The sequence below is a fragment of the Dendropsophus ebraccatus genome, chromosome 7, assembly GCF_027789765.1.
Source record: "Dendropsophus ebraccatus isolate aDenEbr1 chromosome 7, aDenEbr1.pat, whole genome shotgun sequence".
Classification (NCBI taxonomy): domain Eukaryota; kingdom Metazoa; phylum Chordata; class Amphibia; order Anura; family Hylidae; genus Dendropsophus; species Dendropsophus ebraccatus.
This window is the reverse complement of record NC_091460.1, coordinates 109,053,167-109,073,789: the sequence shown is the minus strand read 5'-3', so window position 1 is coordinate 109,073,789 and position 20,623 is coordinate 109,053,167. Positions and strand designations below refer to the sequence as shown.

At 45.6% G+C, this 20,623-nt stretch overlaps 2 protein-coding genes across 4 annotated transcripts in view; one reads left to right on the top strand and one right to left on the bottom strand.

Moving 5' to 3' along the window:
• Positions 1-9,740, bottom strand: part of WRN (WRN RecQ like helicase) — a 103,999-nt gene extending 94,259 nt beyond the window's left edge. Inside the window, exons 1-2 of one of the 2 annotated variants that reach the window (XM_069978129.1) lie at positions 9,653-9,740; positions 5,642-5,758 (exon numbers count right to left, since the gene is read on the bottom strand). In XM_069978129.1, the coding sequence (XP_069834230.1) occupies positions 5,642-5,728 (87 nt within the window). In that variant the 5' untranslated portion in view covers positions 5,729-5,758; positions 9,653-9,740. Of the gene's footprint in view, positions 1-667; positions 729-5,641; positions 5,759-9,652 lie in introns of those variants that run through there. The other variant, XM_069978130.1, reaches the window with a different exon arrangement.
• Positions 9,741-9,889: 149 nt separating this feature from the next.
• The window catches only part of PURG (purine rich element binding protein G), a 49,039-nt gene continuing 38,305 nt past the window's right edge, over positions 9,890-20,623 (top strand). The window contains exon 1 of one of the 2 annotated variants that reach the window (XM_069978125.1): positions 9,890-10,005. The gene's annotated coding sequence lies outside the window, so the exon portion shown is untranslated. Of the gene's footprint in view, positions 10,006-16,738; positions 16,827-20,623 lie in introns of those variants that run through there. The other variant, XM_069978126.1, reaches the window with a different exon arrangement.

Genomic DNA, 20,623 nt, shown 5'->3' with positions numbered 1-20,623 from the left:
CCTCAAAGGGGTATTTGCGTTTGAAGTATTTGGGAACAAAGTATTTACGGTCTGGATTTTGCCACTCTTTTTTAATAATTGCTTTAATACTTTCATGTAGGGAAAAGGTGCGAGATTTTTTAGGAGCTAACCCCTCATAAAGCGCGTCTTCTGCCGTTTGGGCCTGTTTAGTTTCTTCCATATTTATAGACCCTCTAATGGCCTTAATTAACTGGTCTGTGTCTTCTATTGGGAACAGGGCCTTACTTTTAGGGCCGCTGTCTGAATCCTCATCAGGAGAGGACACTAGTTGTATTTCCCCTTCTTCTGTATTATGTTCTCTAAAAGAAGAGAGGTCACAAACTGTATTCTCTTTAACGGCAGCTGAAGTAGAGGCTAAAGATACTGGGGCTGGCTGAGAGAGATTTTTAAGAGATAGCTGCACTTCATCTCTCACTATTCTCTTAATGCTCTCAGCTAAGGCAGAAGATTCTTGTGCTACCAGATTATTTACACATGAAGGGCATATGGATCTGGCATAATCATCTCTTAAGGGAGTCTTGCACTCAGAGCATTCCTTATGATGTTTCTTTGATTCTGCCTTTCCCCCGGATCTAGAGCTTGTACGGGATCCCTACAAAGTAAATATACATTCCCATTAATCAAGTAAAAAAAGGGTTTGTCTCACCAAGTTGCAGACCCTTGTCCCCCAGGTACCGGGCTGGATGATCTGGAGGACTTGCGGTTTTGGCGTCCATTATCTCCTCTCTCCGAATGCTCAGACATGCTGGGAAGAGGGAGTGTTAGCTTTAATCCAAATAGTTAACAGGCTGGCTGGTGGGGGAGTCTCGTTGCCTCGGATGCCGAAGGCATGTGGGACGCAGTCTGCCCCTTCCCCCCGGCTTTTCTGCCGGCGAAAACCCGGAAGTGACGTCACGGCGTACGCACGCCGACGTCAGCGCGTTACGCACAGCGAAGCACGCGCATGCGCATATCGCATTGCCGGAGAGACAGGGTCATGGCCCCTCTAGCTCCACCATGCTCCCACACCGCCCCCAGCGCGAGCCCTCAACAAGTCGGGAGCGGCGGTGAGAAGCAGCAGCGGTCCCGACCCCCACCAGACTTCAGGATGCTGTCCGGAGACAGACTTAGTCCACCAGGGAGCCCCACAAGGCAACAGCCACCGGAGGACCTGCAGTCGCCGTGGAAGAGGTATCGAAGATCTTCATCCCGGATCGGGACATGTATCACAGGCTTCCCATCCGCAGGACAGGAAACCTGAACTGAGGTGTGGAGAGGCGTGTCAAGATTTTATCTTCACAGGTTTCCTGTCCTGCGGAGGGAGGTCCTCTCCAGGGGTGCTGTCATTGGGCGTCAGGGTAAAAACGAACAGCAAAAAACACAGTGTAAACCCAGCCAAATCATCATCAAATGCTGTGAGATATATGAAAAGGAAACGGTCCTCACTTTCACGCTGCCTATTATTAGGGCCTTGATTGACAGAATTTTTTTTCATACCCAAACATAGGGATATTTATCAACTAAGGCAGCATGAAAGTGAAGACACACCACAATATTGAGTTATATGCATTCTTCATAGTTATATATGTTGCAGGGAAATGATAGAATCCAGGGATTTGATCAAATCCCGGGAAATGATGAAATGACCTGGCTGTTACATAATTTCCCTGAAGAAAGCCAGGGATTTGATCAAATCCCCGACCCCTTTCAGGGAAATGATGAAATGAACGAGTTGCCAGGGCATTGCTTATCCTATTGGGCCAATTATCTGTAGTGTTACTTGCGTCAGAAGGGGAAGCGGATGTCGGCGACAGTAAAGCACGTTGCATTATTTGTGGAACGGAATCATGTGACGTTTGTAAAAATAAATCCAGCGCACGCGATATATATGTGGCAATACATTAGGAGAAGGTGGTTACGGATCGAAAATTCTGTGCTATTTGCTATTTATGCCAAAAGGTAGAGAGCGTTAAAGGTTGAAGGGAAAACGCAGCGAAACACCTAAAAAGATCGGCTGAAAAAAAAAAAAAAAAAAAAGGACCATCGTGAAGATCGTATATGATGTAAAAAAAATAAGAAAATTATACCAAATCGGTCTGAATTATAAAAGATTGGCTACCTAGAAACGCTCTTCAAGTAGCTACTACAATTACCGAAACAGTTCCCCAGACCGACCTAAGTCTGCCTGAGATTGCAGGAAAATTCACCTTATTTGGAGGTCAAGGAATAAAAGTAGTGTTCTTATGAACATCCCAAAATGCAATGTAAAACAAAAACAAATGTGTAAGGTACTCTGCAACTCGAGATGTTACAAATCAACAACGTGTTATAATAATAATAAAAAAAAAAGAATGAACGTGATTATTTATTAATTGCATTCACTAAAAAATATCTGCTTGACTACCTATTTCCTTTGTTTATTAGTTTCGAAAAATTTGCCTTTCAATGACTATTGTCATATTACTTATTAAATAAACAAAGCTGGGCGAGTTTTGACTCGTTCATTACATCATTTTCCTAAGGGTGCGTTCACACGTACAGGATCTGCAGTGGATTTTCTGCTGCGGATCCGCAGCAGATTTCGCCTAAATAACTGAACACAGCATCTAATCTGCACCATCAAATCTGCTGCAGATCCTGTACGTGTGAACGCACCCTAAAAGGGTTCGGGGATTTGATCAAATCCCTCACTTTCTTCAGGGAAATGATGTAACGGTGTGGTCATTTCTTCATTTCATGGGATTTGATCAAATCCCTGATTCTATCATTTCCCTGCAACATATATATTCCCTCCCCTTATCTTTTGGATTGTAATATTGAGTGGACTTGCCAAACTGTTCAGGTTTTGGCAACGTTCTTTGAACCTGAAGAATGCTCAGCATTTTATTCTGTGCATCTGCAGAAGTTGGATGCCGAACCCGAACATTTTGACAGGTCTGCTCAACACCAACTGTAAGCTAGGGCTGGGCGGTATACCGTGAAAATACCGATACCGTCTCTGGTGTCGGTTAACCGACCTCAACTTTGCCAGGACGGTCTCTGCGGTATTTCATAGTTTTGGGTGCTTTATGTGCAGAGACGCAGGACGTGGCTGCAGCGGAAGAGAGGAGTCTTATCCCAGGCCCGAGAAAGGAGGGGGATCACTGAGCTCCGACACTACAGCCCAGGGATCTGGCTGATCTCTCTCAGGACCCCCCAAGGGGGAAGGGGGACAGGTCGCTCTATATACACAGGAGGAAGGGAGACAGGTCCCTATACACACAGGAGGAAGGGGGACAGGTCCCTATACACACAGGAGGAAGGGGGACAGGTCCCTATACACACAGGAAGAAGGGGGACAGGTCGCTCTATATACACAGGAGGAAGGGGGACAGGTCCCTATACACACAGGAGGAAGGGGGACAGGTCCCTATACACACAGGAGGAAGGGGGACAGGTCCCTATACACACAGGAGGAAGGGGGACAGGTCCCTATACACACAGGAGGAAGGGGGACAGGTCCCTATACACACAGGAGGAAGGGGGACAGGTCCCTATACACACAGGAAGAAGGGGGACAGGTCGCTCTATATACACAGGAGGAAGGGGGACAGGTCGCTCTATATACACAGGAGGAAGGGGGACAGGTCCCTATACACACAGGAGGAAGGGGGACAGGTCCCTATACACACAGGAGGAAGGGGGACAGGTCCCTATACACACAGGAGGAAGGGGGACAGGTCCCTATACACACAGGAGGAAGGGGGACAGGTCCCTATACACACAGGAGGAAGGGGGACAGGTCCCTATACACACAGGAGGAAGGGGGACAGGTCCCTATACACACAGGAGGAAGGGGGACAGGTCCCTATACACACAGGAGGAAGGGGGACAGGTCCCTATACACACAGGAAGAAGGGGGACAGGTCCCTATACACACAGGAGGAAGGGGGACAGGTCCCTATACACACAGGAGGAAGGGGGACAGGTCCCTATACACACAGGAAGAAGGGGGACAGGTCCCTATACACACAGGAAGAAGGGGGACAGGTCCCTATACACACAGGAAGAAGGGGGACAGGTCGCTCTATATACACAGGAGGAAGGGGGACAGGTCCCTATACACACAGGAGGAAGGGGGACAGGTCCCTATACACACAAGAGGAAGGGGGACAGGTCGCTCTATATACACAGGAGGAAGGGGGACAGGTCCCTATACACACACGAGGAAGGAGGACAGGTCCCTATATATATATATATATATATATATATATATATATATATATATATATATATAAACTATGTACACACAGGAGGAAGGGGGACCTGTCCCATCCTGTGTGTACATAGTGTATATATAGCAACCTGTCCCCCTTTCTCCTGTGTGTATATATAGCGACCTGTCCCCCTCTGTGTGTGTATATATAGCAGCCTGTCCTTCTTCCTCCTGTGTGTACATGTATATATATATATATATATATATATATATATAGGGACCTGTCCCCTCCTGTGTGTATATACAGAGACCTGCCCCCCTCCTGTGTGTGTGTATATATAGAGATCTGTCCCCCTCCTGTGTGTTTGTAGCTGTATAACTCTGCTGAGACCTTCTAATAAGGACAAATAATAATAATAATGATAATAGACTAAATTCACTGCCTTGAGTTGCTGCTCAGTGAGTTCCATTTTTTTTTTACCCTAAGTGGGTGTGGCTTGCAAAGGGACGTGTCATATTTATCGTCCAATTATCGTTACCGCAACTACATGTGCGATAAACTGCGATATTGATTTAGGCCAATATCGCCCAGCCCTACTGTAAGCCCTGAGATGCTGAAGGGGAGGGGGGTTGCTGCTACAAAACTGTGTAGATTGCTCATTAAGAAGTCTTGAGAAGCTGACTGAAAGCCTCAATAGGAGATGTAGTAGCAGAAAAAAAAAAAAAGAAAGGAAACTTTCCCAGAAGCAGATCTAAATACAGTGGTACCTTGGTTTAAGAGTAACTTCGATTGCGAGCATTTTCCAAGAACAAATTTTTAAAATTGTGACTTGGTTTAAGAGCATTGCTTTGGTTTAAGAGCTCCCTGTACTGGGTGGGAGCATGAGTGGCATGGTCTGGGTAGCGTCGTCTACAGCACTGTACTCTGACCCAGGAAGTTTCCCCCACCTTCCAAATCATAGCAGATCCACTTCAGGCTGGGGCTGGGGACAGGACTGTGCAGGTAATCTTTTCATAGCTGTAACCAGCCTCTCCCCAGTCAGAGTTTTGCATTTATGTGCCCACATATGCCCTGCTCATTCTCACATGCTCCCTGCAGTCTCTGTCATCATCGGGGCCGTGGAATAGGCCCAGTAAACGAGCGCCGATCTAGCAGGTTGGCGCTTGTTTACATCGTTGCTCGGCCCGTGGAATAGGGCCCTAAGTGTTGACTTGTCCCACACAAAAACAATACTCAATGCAGCTCTGCTGACAAAAAGTAAAAAGTGTGACAGGGCTTGAAATGCAGAGACATAAAAACAAAAGTAAAGAAAAAGGCTATGTCCATAGGAAAAGAAAAAAAGTTATGGCTTGGGATGTGACAAGTCAACCCATGGTCAAAACATGTTATTTACTTAGGGGTTAACAGATAACTCAGACATCAATGATTTACAGAAGCAAACTCACCTTTTTAACTTTGCTTGTACAGTGCGTATCCTCTTCAGCCATCCAGTTAGGAAGCTTTCGCTGCTCTCCTGACATTTTCATATGCATTTAAATTCATGCAATAGCAACCACGCAGTCCTGAAAAATAAAGTTTCACAGGTTAAGTCAGCAAAAGGCACCTACTGCTTACTGATTTTTATTTCCTTACTCTAACAGGCAATGGTAGCATACTGCATTAGTCACTGACCAAGCAGCGGCACCTTTCTTGGTGGTTGATTTGTATCGGAGTAACCTCACCAGTGGCAATGATATATCAGATGTTTAAAAGGCGAACCTTTACTCGATAGGCAAACCATTCAGCACGATTGTGCTGATATGGTTCCCAGCAGCACAGTACAGGACTACTGTGCAGCTCACAGAGCATACCAGCCGCAGCTGCAGCAGTAGTTTTATAAATGTGAAAGAGAAGTTTTATTACACCATGTGAGGCTGGGAGACGGGGTGACAACTAGTCACCTGGGAGAGTCGTCAGCTCTCTGTCTGTCAGCACACTCTGCTGCAGCAGCCACGGCTGGTGTGCTCCACAAGCTGCACAGCAGATCTATACTGTTCTGCATGGAACCCTATCAGGACAATCGTGCTGATTAGTTCCCTTTAAAGGGTATGCTTAAAGGAGTGGTGTCATGAAGCAAAAAAAAGGTAAAATCAGATGTGTACCACAATCATATATGTAAAAGAGAACAAACATACTGCATTTAGTATAGTAACTTACATCACTGGACCATTTTTCATCTCTGGGCATGAGATTACTTCCTGGTTTCCTCTCTGAGCTGTAACCCTGCTGTTGCCATGTCACAATACAGACACTTTTCCACAGTCCCCCTTGCTGCATGTGAAGTGAAAACCAACTACCAGTACTAATGGGACAGATCCGGTGACTGCAATTGAACTGAGCATAAGTGACTAGAGATAGTGGATGCCCAACAGGCCATAAACTAAGGCCAACAGGTTATGAAACTAAGCAACACATGGGAGGATTAGAGAGTCTATAGCTCTCAATACACTTTAAGAAATGCTTGTACATTGGAAATATGTTTCATTTACTATAATTAGGCTGTCACAGATTACCCCCCAACCCTTACACTATTGGGGATGAACTACCAGAGCTGTGCGGGCTGTGGCTGCTGGAGAGGATGATGGCAGAGGGATGCTCAGTGTCCCTCCAGTGCCCTGTGTCCCTCAGTGTCCCCCTGCCATCATCCTCTCCAGCAGCCACAGCCCGCACAGCTCTGGGAGTCGGGTTGTGACATCACCATGTTATCCAGGAAGTGACACCACCATGTTATCCAGGTAGTGAAGCCTTGATGCAGTAGTAAGTGCAGGGAAAAAAGCACTTTATGTGCATTTCCTGTAATAAGTGTATATTGGTAATTTGTATAACTTTTGGGGGGCAATACAAAACTTGAATAAAAATTTTCGCCGGACTTCTCCTTTAAGTTGCAGAATTTATAATTAGTGTTGAGCGGACCTGTCAAACTTTTCGGCTTCGGCAACGATCTCCAAACCCTCTGCATTTAATTCCTTATAGCTTACAGAATTTAAACGCCTCTCTAATGGGGCAGAATTCCTAATCCCACCTGCTTCAGTGTCAGACTGCATCTCTATGGGAGGATTCGTGCGCCTCCGCTCAAAGAATTGACATGAAAATTCTTTGAGAGGAGAGCGGAGGGGCCCCATTTGCTCAGTGTGAACCCTAATGGTGGTATTACATGGGCCGAGCCCGGCCCAATAATACCTGTAAACGAGCAGCGATCTGCTAGATCGGCGCTCGTTTACTGGGCCTATTACACGGCCTGATAATCGTTAAACAAGGGCTGCAAGGACATCGGTAGCGATGTCCTTGCAGCCCTTGCATAACTATATACATTACCCATCCACGGGTCCTGCGCGCTCTTACGTTAGAGTGGCCTGTCAGCTGACAGGCCATTCTGACGTTACAGCGCGCGGGACCCGGGGAGGAGAAGACCGCAGCAGCAGCCCTGGAGCGTGGATGGGTAATGTATATCGTTAGTCGCCGCCCGCACACCGCTATTACACGTAGCGGTGCGCGGTCGGCGCCCGACAAAAATAGGTCAGAACCTATATCAACGATCAGCCGATGATCATTGTCATCGGCTGATCGTTGTATTTATTACATGGAGCGATAAACCGGTCGAGCGATTATCGTTCCTAAGTACCCTAAGGCTGCCAAGAAAACATGGATACAGCCATAGGCTATTTTCCAGGATGACATCAGACTTCTGCAGACGCAGAGAATCAAATGTAGAGTGTTCGGCTTTGGAGAACTTTGCCGCACCGAACAGTTTGACAGGTCTGCTCAGCATTATTTATAATATGATGATGCCTTTTTCTTCAATAATAACCCAGTGCGTTCTGTTGATTTGTACATATATGTTAGGTAAAGTAGTAGTACGTGCTAACTCTTCACACAAATGGCAGCCCACATAACACCTGGACAGGCCGCGCTTTGTTAGCAGCTTTAGGGCCCTATTCCAGTGGATGATTATCATTCGAAAAATCGTTAGATCATTTATAATTGAACAATAATCATTTTGTGTTATAGCTAACAACGATAAAACGACCACCGAGAAAACGTTGGTCTATTCATAGAATTCGGACCTATTTTTATCAATGATCGTTTGCAAATCGTTCAGTGTAATAAGACGTCATTCAGTTGTTAGCAGTAGCGACGACGGGACGGCCACAAGAACAATCATAAGTAATGATTTCCGGTTGTTCGCCATAGGGGTCTCATTTGAGATCATTTATCATCGAAAAATTGCTTCATGGAATCGGACCCTTAGGCTACATTCACACATCTGTTGTTCTGTCCGCAATTGCGAACAGAACATGGAACCAACGGTATTCAAGGGCGCCATTCACACATCTGTACGTGTGTATGGAGCTGCAATTCATGCCGCAAAAAAAAAAAAAAAAAGGACATGTAATGTGTACCACATTTTGCGTCATAGATCGCTACACTAATGAAGCGGCAATGTAGTGCTTCATGAAGCCTGTAGCACAACAGATGCACATTCGTAGTGCAGGCGTGAATGTAGCCTAATGCTGCGTTTAAAATGGTGTGATAATTCGCCCAATCGATCGTTTAACTATTTTGAAGCAACAATTTGGTTTTTAAAACGATTGGCGTTTGGACAGAGAAAAATTAGTAGAAAAATAGTTATAGCGATCGTTTAAGCCCATCTCAAACATAGGGTGAATCTTTGAAAGACTGTTTACACAAAGCGATCTGCGAATTTTTGGCGAACAACCAACGACGATTTGAGAATGTGCTGAAAGACCAAAATGAACGATTTCTTGCTCGTCGCTTGCTGTGTTTATACGGAACGATTACCGCTCAAATGCGATCGGTATCGACAAAATTTGAACGATAATGGTTCCATGTAAACGCAGCATAACTCTCTGGCTCTTGAGGGAGAGGGGTCCATATACCCAGACTTAAGGCCCTATTCCACCAACAGATCTGACAACAGATTATCTGCCAAAGATTTGAAGCCAAACCCAGGAGTGGATTTGAAAAGAGGAGAAATCTCAGTCTTTCCTTTATGACCTGCTCTCTGTTTATAGTCTGTTCCTGGGTTTGGCTTCAAATCTTTGGCAGATAATCAGTCGTCAGATCTGTTGGTGGAATAGGGCCTTTACATGGAGGGGTTACCTCACTTTCCTGTTGCCCATGGTACTGCGGCGGGGGAGAACCTGGCTGGATACAATGGCTGTGTATCATAGTAAACATGGGTGACCTGCTGAGCACTTAGTTATCCCCTGGTGCAGCCAGATGGACTGTATGATAGTCCTGCTGTTACAGAAGTTACACTGTATTCTAGTCTGTGCTTAGAACTGTATGAGGACCAATAGAAGAGGCAACTAAAAAGATATAAGGGAGTGTCTTAGAGCTCCCCTGAATTGGAAAGTGACATGTCAGGATTTACAGTGTATCGCGATATGACTTACTCTATGACAGGAGAGCACCGTGCCCTGAGCCTGTGCCATCTGCCGCTCAGCGCTGCTGCGTTCCGTCAGGGCGCCAAAACACTCATGTGAGGAGACTTCAGAGATACGCTTCCGCCCTCACTGCCAGTACCGCTCTGATTGGTCCTCCTGGCTCCCGGCATGCACCACGCCACCACTCCACTTCCGCTTGCCGAGGCTTGTCTCCAGGACCCTGCTACTTTGTGGCGGTGACGTCATTCTGCGCCAACGCGCGGATGGAGGAGTCATTCCTGGACGGCCATGAAAGCAGGAGGAGCGCTGTTCTCAAGGCTGCACCGGGGAGCAGGTCGGCCCGCCATGCACTGCGTGTAACAGTGAGTAGAGGCCTGTCCTGCGGCATGCATGACAGCTGAGAGACGCATTGGCAGCCTCTCCAGCTGCGCTTGTACATCGCTCATGGGGGGAGCTGCAAGGTCAGGGGAGGATAGCTGTAGCCTGGATGATATCATGGTCTATATGACTGTAGCATGGGATCAGGATATGGATGAGTCCATGAATTATGAATCCATAATGTGCTGACATACAGGCTATTATTACTGCCATAGGGTCCATAGCAATTTGTTTTGATGCCCCAACCAAAAGGACAAGCATCAAAGCCATAATCCATTCTTACTGGGCCCGCTAACCAGCAACCAACCAGTATAACCATGCTCAGCAGGAACGCTATAGGACAGGGGTGTCAAACTCCGGCCCTTAAGCGGTTACAAAACCACAGTTCCCATCATGCCTGGACAGCTAAAGCTTTGGCTACCCAAGCATGATGGCAATGGTAGCTTTATAACAGCCGGAGGGCCGGAGTTTGACACCTGTGCTATAGGAGATGGAGGCTGAGCCCAGGTGAGTAAGCCCAGATTAGGCAGCTGGACTCTTCAGCACCACGGACAGAGCTCATCTCCTTCACGTGTGACAACTGGTTGGAGAGGATGATCCATGTATATAACGTCCATTGTTATAGGGCAGGGATGGGGAACCGTTTCCTTCCAAAGCTTTGGCTGTCCAGGCATAATGGGAATTGTAGGTTTGCAATAGCTGAAGGGCCGAAGGTTCCGCATCACTGTTGTAGGGTATCTCTTGGTCCTCGAGAGAGAACCGTATTTACGCACATTACTATTATATAGGTCGTCTGGTTTAGGACCCGTTCACACTGCAGAAAACAGCCAGACATCTCAATTCTTTCCGCAGAGGTGCCCTAAACTTATCACTGAGACACTGAGGTAGGTGGGAGATTCCGAGCGGAGTCTGCGACTGGGATTCTGCTTGGAATTTTTACCTGTTTTCCACAGTGTGAATGGGCCCTAAGAAAAAGCCATGTTTACGTAAGCTATCAACAGAGGTATGGTTAATAGAGGGAGTCACCCACTACAAAAACATGGCCACTTTTGCCCCACTCTTGTCTCTAGGTCAGGTGTGGTTTGCAATTAAGCTCCATGTACTTTGGGTGGGGTTTGAAACACTGTTCTATTAAAGTACATGGAGCTTAATTGCAAACTACACCTGACCTGGAGACAAGAGCGGGGCAAAAGTGGCCATGTTTTTGTAGCGCTGGATAACCCCTTTAAGTTTGGTAGTCACACAGGGAAATAAGTAAAAGGGTCCTCTTTTTGTGGAGGCCCAGAGCTATCGAGGCATTGTAAGAAGAAACATATAAAAGAGGAGTGTTACACCTGTAATGAAGTATCACCACCACATGGACTCATTTAAAATGTAGCAACTAGAGATGAGCGAATTTACAGTACATTTGAAGTGAATTGCTTTTTTAGCTTGCCAATCTGCTTATCAGCCTGCTGGTTTTGAAGTCCATGCTTCTCCACCCCTGGTGCCTGGAAAAGCAGGATCCAGTCCTGGGAAACAGTCAGCACCAACATATTCCATAATACTTTATTTCTGGCTAATGGCTATCAAAGCATACAGTGGAGTCCACTCCTCTGCGGTGACTGACCAGACGGCTGTGTATCTGTATGTGTGCATGACAGCTATTAATCATTGGTGAGAAGGACTAAGGAGAAATCCTCTCATGGATACAGCAGACTTATGACTACAATGGCCTAAAACCTCTCAGAACCTGCAGTGCATGTATCTTTTTATCCTGTTCACATGCCGCAAAAAAAAATAAAAAATCAGAGCAGAATAATGAACATATTGCGGATGTTGAGATCCCCAACTAGCTCTTTATTGCTGCTGTTTTGCAGATCTGCACACCACATGCCTGGTTTTTATCATGTAAAAAAAAGTATACCAAGAAGAATCAATTCTTCCACCATAGTTAAAGGAGAAGTCTGGTGGATAATAAAATCCAGCAGCTGGCAGGGGGGAATTGATTACTAACTTGACTCTCACCACGCCTGTAATGAAAGTCGGGTCAGTCTTTGGGATCTCTGTAGCTGACACGTCACGACCAGGCTGATGGACTGGCCGCTCAGCCAGTCAGTGACTGGGACGGGACACTGCTCCAGTCATTGATTAGCTAAGCGGCCAGCCCATTAGCTAGGACAGGCCTATCCCACCGAGTTGTGATGTCATCACAACTCATGGGAAAATGCCTTTAACATATTTAAAGGTTGTTATCATGTTTCCCCTTTCTCTTCCTTCCTCCAGAATATACAGAATTATATCCTTAAAGGGGTATTCCCCCCCAAAATTATTTTTGCATTAATACGCTGCCCACCCGTAGCTTTCCATCTTTCCAATATAAAGTTATTACGGATTCTGCACAGTTTTGCTGTTATCTAGATACATTCACCCCCACGGATTGCAGAGAATCATCAGACCTCAGTCCAACCCGACACGCTCCCTGCTCCTGGCCCCCACCCTCCGTGTCGGCATCACGTGTCCTCAGTCCCAGCACAGTGAAGTGACTGAGAACACTGATGGGGTGGCTGTTGTTACAGAGGGAGACAGTGATCAGCGCAGCTGTGACTGCATCCCTCTCTAACAGCAGCCACCCGCTCACCCCCAGCCCAGAGCTCACCCCCTGTGTCCAGAGCCTTCCGGCACCGTCCAGCACTCACCCGCAGCACACATCTCCCCCCCCCCCCCCCCCCGCCCCATCACCCGTGGCATCCCTCACTAACCCGCGCCCCCCCCCCCCCTGTGGCAAGCTCCGCCCCCCCATCCCCCCGCGATCGCTCACGGCAAGCTCTGCCCCCTGCAATCGCCCGCGACAAGCTCTGCCCCCACAATCGCCCGTGACAAGCTCCGCCCCCACAATCTCTGCGACTAGCTCCGCCCCCGCGATCACCCGTGGCAAGCTCCTCCCCCCGCGATAAGCTCCACCCCTCGCAATCGCCCGCATCACCGCCAACTCAGCTCTGCTACACCGGCGTCCCCGCCAACTCAGCTCTGCTACACCGGCGTCCCCGCCAACTCAGCTCTGCTGCACCGGCGTCCCCGCCAACTCAGCTTTGCTACACCGGTGTCCCCGCCAACTCAGCTCTGCTGCACTGTCATCATCTCCTTCATTGTCTCAGCTCTGCTACTTCACCATCATCAGGCAGAAGCATTGCATGATGGGAAATGTAGCTTCCTATCTTGGATATAGACCATGTTTTAGAAAGAGTTGTAACTCAGGAACGGCAGCAGCCAGAAAGATGGGAGACGTCTCAAAATACTCAGGGGGACTTGGTGAGTAAGGCCAGCTAGGTTTGGGAGCATTACATTTTTTTAGCTCTTTGGGGGAGTACCCCTTTAAGTCTTTCCTGATATGTTTTATGCCTCACAACGTCCATCATTTTTGTAGCCCGTCTTTGGACCTGTTCTATTTTATCAATGTTCTTTTTTAGGTGAGGTCTCCAGAACTGGACACTGTATTCCAGATGTGGTCTCACTAGAGCTTTATACAGCAGGATCACAATCTCCCTCTTCCAACTGGTTATACTTCTAGTTATACAGCCCAGCATACCATTTGCATTCCCTACAGCCTGGTTGCACTGGTGACTCATTTTAAGGCCGTTAGAAATCACTATCCCTAAATCCTTCTCTTCTGAAGTCTTTGCCAACACAGAACTGCCGAGATGATACTCTGATAGAGAATTCCTCCTCCCCAAGTGCATTATTTTACATTTGAAAACACTGAGCTGCAGTTTCCATCGTTTAGACCACTTCTCATTTTTCATATAACTGACACCTCAAGGAATATCAACCCTATTGCACACTTTTGTGTCGCCCACCAAACAGACAAACCTTCATCCAGAACTTCTGTGACATAATCAAAAAAATCAATGATATTAGAGATTAGTCTGACATGATCGGCCCGCAGTAAAGCCATTGATTCTTAGGTGATCCATTATCTTCTTTTTTAGAAGTGTTTCCATAATTTTTACTACTAAAGATTTTAAGCTAACTGGCTATTAGTTACTCTGTTCTTCTCTACTACCCTTCTTGTGGATGGACTCCATATCTTTATATTTTATTTTGGATGACTGTCAATTTAAGACTATCCCTAACATAAATGGCTACCCCGCCTCCCCTTCTCTGTGCTCTTTCCAGTACAGAATATATCCCAGTATAGCTATTTCCCAATCATTAGAGGCTTTGAACCAAATCTCTTGTTAAAGCAAACAGGCCCAAATCATCCCTATGGCCGTCAGTTCACAGATCTTATTTTCGAAGGTGCCAGCATTTATACATATTGCAAGAAGATTACTGCATTTCTTAATACCTGTTATTGCCAACTGCACAAGTTGCATCTACCCTGCCAACAATAATTATATCCACTGCACCAACCACTGCATCTATAGCACCTACCACTGCTTCTACTGCAGCAACCACTTTGCTTTTGTAAATCCCAATACACTTCTTTGTCTTAACTGGTCAGGGACAGAAGTACCTGTATACCTATATGTGCTCAATGCAAACTATCCCTCTTGGAACATCTTGTTTTTGGACCACCTGCAAGAGTTATGACTAACACCACTGCCTTAGCCATGCATTAAACTCTGAGATGTGACATGCCTTGTTACTCTGATTAGAGACCTGCAAAACCTCTGAAAACGTCACTGACTCTGTTATCTTGACCAATTCCAGGCTCTAACAGACTGAGATTGAATCTCACTCCACTACTTTTAAATTCTCTCTTAAAATTGGAACCTGGTGTCGCCTCCCGCTCTCAGTAATGGAGAGAGGAATCCTGCTTAAAATGATAGTGATGCACAAGTACCCTACATCCTATATAACTCCTCATTTGGCTCCCCCTCCGTCTTTAACACAAAACTCAAGGGATTTCTAGAGACCTAGTGTGGGAAAAACCGATGGCAGTAGATAGACTGGAAACTCTTCAGATAAGTAAAGCTGCTCTTGGTCCAGCCCTCCCAACTTTTATATCTACTTTAAGCTCCCAGCTACAGCATTACAAGGGCTGGGAAAAAATAGAATCCATGGGCCAAACTGGGAGGCTGATGGCATGTTGCCATATACTTCCTGTAATGGCCTTAGAAACTGGAGAGATAAAGAGCTTCCAAATGTCTCTTATGGTAATAGTTTGGGATAAAACAAAGTGCTTCTTATATTTAAATTGGAGGATTTCTTGAAGAAACATGGCATACCTTTTCTACGACAACTGCTGGAAGATGGTGGATTTGTTTCTTTTGAGAAGTTTTACAAAACTTATATCCTTCATCACAAATACTTCTACCAATTCTTGCAGCTGCGTCCTGCCTTTCAGTCTCAGAAAAAAACTGACACTGTCACCACTGGCATGTCATATTGATTTGACATTATATGTCGGGGGGCTCAGTTAAAGGCCTTATATATACCATAAATGGTCACCTCCTCTATGAATACTTCCCTCTGTCCATACAACACTGGTGGGAGACAGTCGTGGGGATCTGATGAATGGCAGGCTAAGGACACGGGTCTCCGAGTGAGGCACAAAGACTATTCCAACTGGGCCTCCTACATAGGGTTTATAAGACTCTGTTACTCCTGTATAATATAGGTTTTTGACCCACACCAAAGTGCCAAAAGAGAAAAGACACATTACAGCATATGTCATAGGAATGTAGAAAGCTGGAAGACTTTTGGAAGAGAGTGCTTGAATTGCTCTCTGATATATGCTCTATTTCTATACTGGTAGAACCAAATCCTGTACCCTGGAAAGTATCCTGGGATGTGCTGGCCATACAGGGGACGTTTTACCAAGCTAAAAAAAGTTATAGGAACCCATTGGATCCAAATTGGCACTCCTACAATTCAAGTGCTCCTTAAAACGAATAACAACATTCAGGCAGTATGTCTTGAATGAGAAATCCGACAGAAGTACAAAAACTGCAGGCACGCTGGTGGGGGCAGGAAAATAAACAACTGAATTCATCCGTCTTCATTCCTCCAGGTCCCGTTCACATCAGCCGACTCATATTCAGCTGAAAAGCTGGTATGTCAGGTACCTGGCTTCTCCAGGTAAAACATCACCGTCTGGCTGAGTGACTGCCCGTTCAATCAGTCAGTGACTGGGGCGGTGTCCCATCGCAGTCACTGATTGACTGGGCAGGAAATCACTCAGCTGGTAAAGTGACGTTGCAGCTAGCAGAGCTGCAAGTCGCCGGTTGATGGGAACAGGACCCGGGAGGGGTGCCTCGGAGGCACGTAGTAGGATGGGTTCAGTTTATTATTTTTCTTCCCCCACCGGCCTGCAGTTTTTGTTCTTCCGTGAGGCTTCTCCTTTAACAAAAATATATAAATAAATTTGTGCAGATGGGTGGATACCCCTGGCCTGCCTATCAGGGCTCTATGAAAATGGTTTATAAAGCCCATGCAGCTCCTCTTCAATTAAATATCCAGCCATTAACCTCTTAAGAGACTCTGTCAGTAGGTTTATGCTGTTCTATTTCAGGGTAGCATAAACTAGTGACAGAGAAGCTAAACAGAATGATGTATCATTTACATTGTTCTGTGCAGCTGATTCGGAGATATCCTCCTGAATAACACAGACAATAGGTAGTCCTCTCCTTTATGCTTGAGCCCAGAAGTCCTCATTATTCATGAGAAGCAGAAAACTCCGCCCACCAGCTGTTGATTGGCAGTTATCTATCCGTGCTGTGTATAGTCAGCCAACTGTCAATCCGCAGCTGGAGGGTGGGGGGAGGGGTGTGCTAAGAATCCTATTCTCCAGCATATTAGGAGAACGGCTGAACAGACTCATGTATGTAATACTCTGATCTGTTAAGCATTTCTGTCACTAGTTCTTGCTGCCCTCATTTAAGTCAGCATAAACCTAGTGACAGATTTCCTTTAAGGACAGAACCTAAAGTGACCTTTATGACCACAACAATGTTCAATTTAGCATTTTCGTTTTTTTTTCCTCCTCACCTACTAAGAGCTATAACTTTTATTTATATATACACAGGGCTATGTAAGGGCTTGTTTTTTTCAGGAATGAATGAGGTGAAATTGAGGGGGGGGGACTGCAATTCGGCAAATTTTGGGGGGGGGGTCATGTTTACGTAATGAACTTTATGGTAGAACTGACATTATATGTTTTTTCTATAGGTCAGTATGAATACAGCAATATGCATGTTTATATAGCTTTTCAAATGTTAAACTATTTTTTTTTTTACTGTAAAACTTTATTTTTTGCAAATAGGTATGAATAAAAGGGCACTATTGTGACTCTTATAACGTCTTTATTTATTCACATGCGGTCTGTAAGGTGCCCCATTTTTTGGGGGCCATGAGCTCTCGATTTTATTAGTATCATATTTGTGAAGATGGGATGTATTTATCACTTTTTCATATTTTTTTTGTAAAATGTAATTTGAAAAATCAAAAAAATCTGCAAACTGAACTGTTTAAATGTTTTTATGGTAAACATATTTTTTAAGAATTTGTGGTGATGTTTGGTAAAACTAAGCCGAGACTTCCTGTTCTGTCTGTGGTGACAAGAGGAGGCGGCTGTAAAGTGAATTGTACAGCATTGCAACGGCTTGTGATGCTAGCAGATAGGAGACAATAGCAGATGGAAGAGAGTACCACTTTTGAGAGGACCTGTCAGCTGTCTGTTAAGTGTCGTTATAGTAAATACAAGTATGTTCAATGAGTTGACAGCTTGGAAGCATCCTGTGGCTATGCGTGCACACCGTATATTAGGCCAATTTTTAGCTGTAAAATGGTTCAATTTTTTTTTTTTTACACAATTTAATATAATGTAAAAAAATGGCTGGTAAATTCCTGTTAAATAAAATTTTATGGCCATACAATTTAGTATAGGGATGTTTGTCAGTTTTCTTGGAACATTTTTGATTGTTTCTTATCTGTTTTCAACCAACTGAAAAGCATTTCTCCTTCTGCACACATTTAGTAGTAGAGAAGAATGCAAAGCTTTTACTGAAAAGGCTATCTGTGTGTTGTGGAATGAGTTATAATTACAATATTTATTTGTTTTATTTGCTGATGGTCAAGCCATTGTACATAGAATAATAAAGTGCCTATAGGTGGTGGGTGAGCCAGTCACACGCAATTGTCTGAGTACAGATAGAAAGTACATGGCACCGAAAGAGAGAGAGTAGAACGCAAAGGGATAGCATTTAGAAGACAACTTTGGGAAATGTGATAACCATGCCTGAAGAGATGAGTCCTTTAGGGCACGCTTGAAACTGTAAGTGCTGGAAAAGATTCTGAGGTCTTTCAGTAAAACATTCCAGAGAACTGTTGCAGCATGAGAGAAGTCTTGGAGGCGGGAGTGGGAAGCTCTGATTTTGGAAGATGTTAGTGTAAGATCATTAGAAGAATGTAGAACAGGTAGTATGGTAGGTGGAGATGAGGGAGGAGATGTATGGAGGGGCAGAATTGTGGAGAGTTTTATGGGTGAGTGTGAGGAATTTGAACTAAATTCTGGACCTAATGGGTAACCAGTGCAGTGACTGGCACAAGGGGGAGACACCATTGTATAATGGAGAGGAAGATGAGTCTGGCTGCTGCTTTCAGGATAGACTAGAGAGTTTAGAGAAAGGAAGACCAATAGTAGAGAGTTACAATAGTCAAGACCAGAATAGATCGGGGTGACAGTAAAAGACTGAGCTGTGTCAAAGGTAAGAAATGGGCGAATTCTGGGGATGTTTAAATAGTACAGCACTATAGATGGCATATGGAGGGGAGATTGGTCTTGTTTGTTGTACTGTGTTTATAAGGGTAGTACATAAGGGTATGTTCACACTGAGGAATAGGCAAGGAATTGAAAAAAAGTTTTCTGCTTGAAATTCCTATTCAGCTCTAGGATTTCTCTAACAGAATTCATCTGTCTTTGGGAGGAAAGCGGAACTGCGGTGAAAAATTCTGCGTGAGCAGAAATCCCATTGAACACAATGGGAAATTGCTATGTTCATATTTTATGGGCGGAATTTCAGGCGGAATCCGCTTCAAATTCCTTGCCGATTCCTCAGTGTAAACATACCCTTATGTGCAATGTGAGCAAAAAAGGAAACAAATAGAAAGCAGGGAAGATTATAAAAGCAGCCCAGATCTAAGCACTAACTCGCTGATAAGGTTAAGCTACCAGACTAACGACTACCAGACTTTCTCTCCTCACCTTCATGACAGCACCACAGAAGTTAACTCAGGCCCTGAGGCACAGAAAAAGCACAAGAGGTTAAAAGCCCCTCCTTTTCCTACTCTCACCAGTGCTTTTCCTGTCCCTGTAAGGGCAGGCACGAGAGTATGGGGTCTGTCATGAAGATGAGGATTCCTGTAAAGAAAAGTCATCTTGTTACCTCCTTCCAGGGGATCAATCGGGGCCTTGGTCTCCTTCCTTCCCAGGAGCGTCCCGGGTCTGTTGGCACGTCTTTTTTGTTGGTGTGACAAGGCGGGCATCCTACATGCTGCGGCCTCTGTAGCCTCCTTCCCGGTTAGGCTGCGCCCGCGCGTAAGGGCCTACTTCCCGTCCAGGCCAGAGTGGCAGATCTGCAAGTGACGTGTACTCTGCGTCCTGTCGTTACACGCCGGATCGAATTTCCGGGACCCGACGTAATTGTTTTAAAAGAAGATTGCTGCTGGGGGTTAGCCAATCTGAGGTCTGTGCTTTTGATGATGGATAGTGGTGGCTCCAGAAAATCCGCTTCGGGGGAGAAGGCTACCCCTGCGGTCAAAGCCCCACGACCAGAGCCGGTGGTGAGTGTTTCTATTTTTTATATGTTATTTTCACTGGGTTCACATCTTAGGGGAGTTTGGCTTCCTTATTCTATTGCCATTTTTACTCCGGTTTGGCTACTACTTAGGGTGATTAATGTGTCCCCATTATTATGTGGTAATCTCTGCCTGTATTGATTATAGAAGAGAGAAGGATAAAGAGAAGGCCCCTCCAGCAATAAAATGTAACCTCTGTGGCGCCAGGCTCTCTTCCTCATATAAGAAAAATATTTGTGCCTCCTGTATAGGGGACATTGTTAAAGAGGATAGGGTCTCATTCCTTGCCGAGATCAAAGAAATGATGAAGGCAGAGATTGCTGCTTCTAGGCCTCTACTGTGCCAGCGGCTCCTGTAACTATTCCAATTGATATTGTTAAATCTGTTAGGAGGGCAGGGGGTGGGGAGGGGTGGGGTGTCAGCACGGTTCCATGAGAGAAAAGGTAAATCACACAAGTGAGCTAGAGCATCTCCGACAGTAAGGTGTCCTAGGGTGTTTGGTGGATCGGCAGGGACCTATATTGGGGCGTATCTAGGAATGCAGCCCAGGGGAACCACAGTCGCGCCACAGGAACGGCCCTATTATGAAACTCAGCCCGTAGCTCCTCCATCCTCTGCAGGTGCAAGACCTCTGCAAACCATTCCGTCACAGTCGGAGGGTCTTCCGTTCTCCACCTCCGTGGGATTACAGTTTTAGCAGCTAAGAGCAAGAATTTTAGGAGGGACTTTCTAAGTTTAGAGACCGGGCCTGGTATCAAACAATAAGAGCGTGGAGGGGTCATTCGCTAAGAGAGTCCCCGTTATCGTTTGAATTATCGAAAT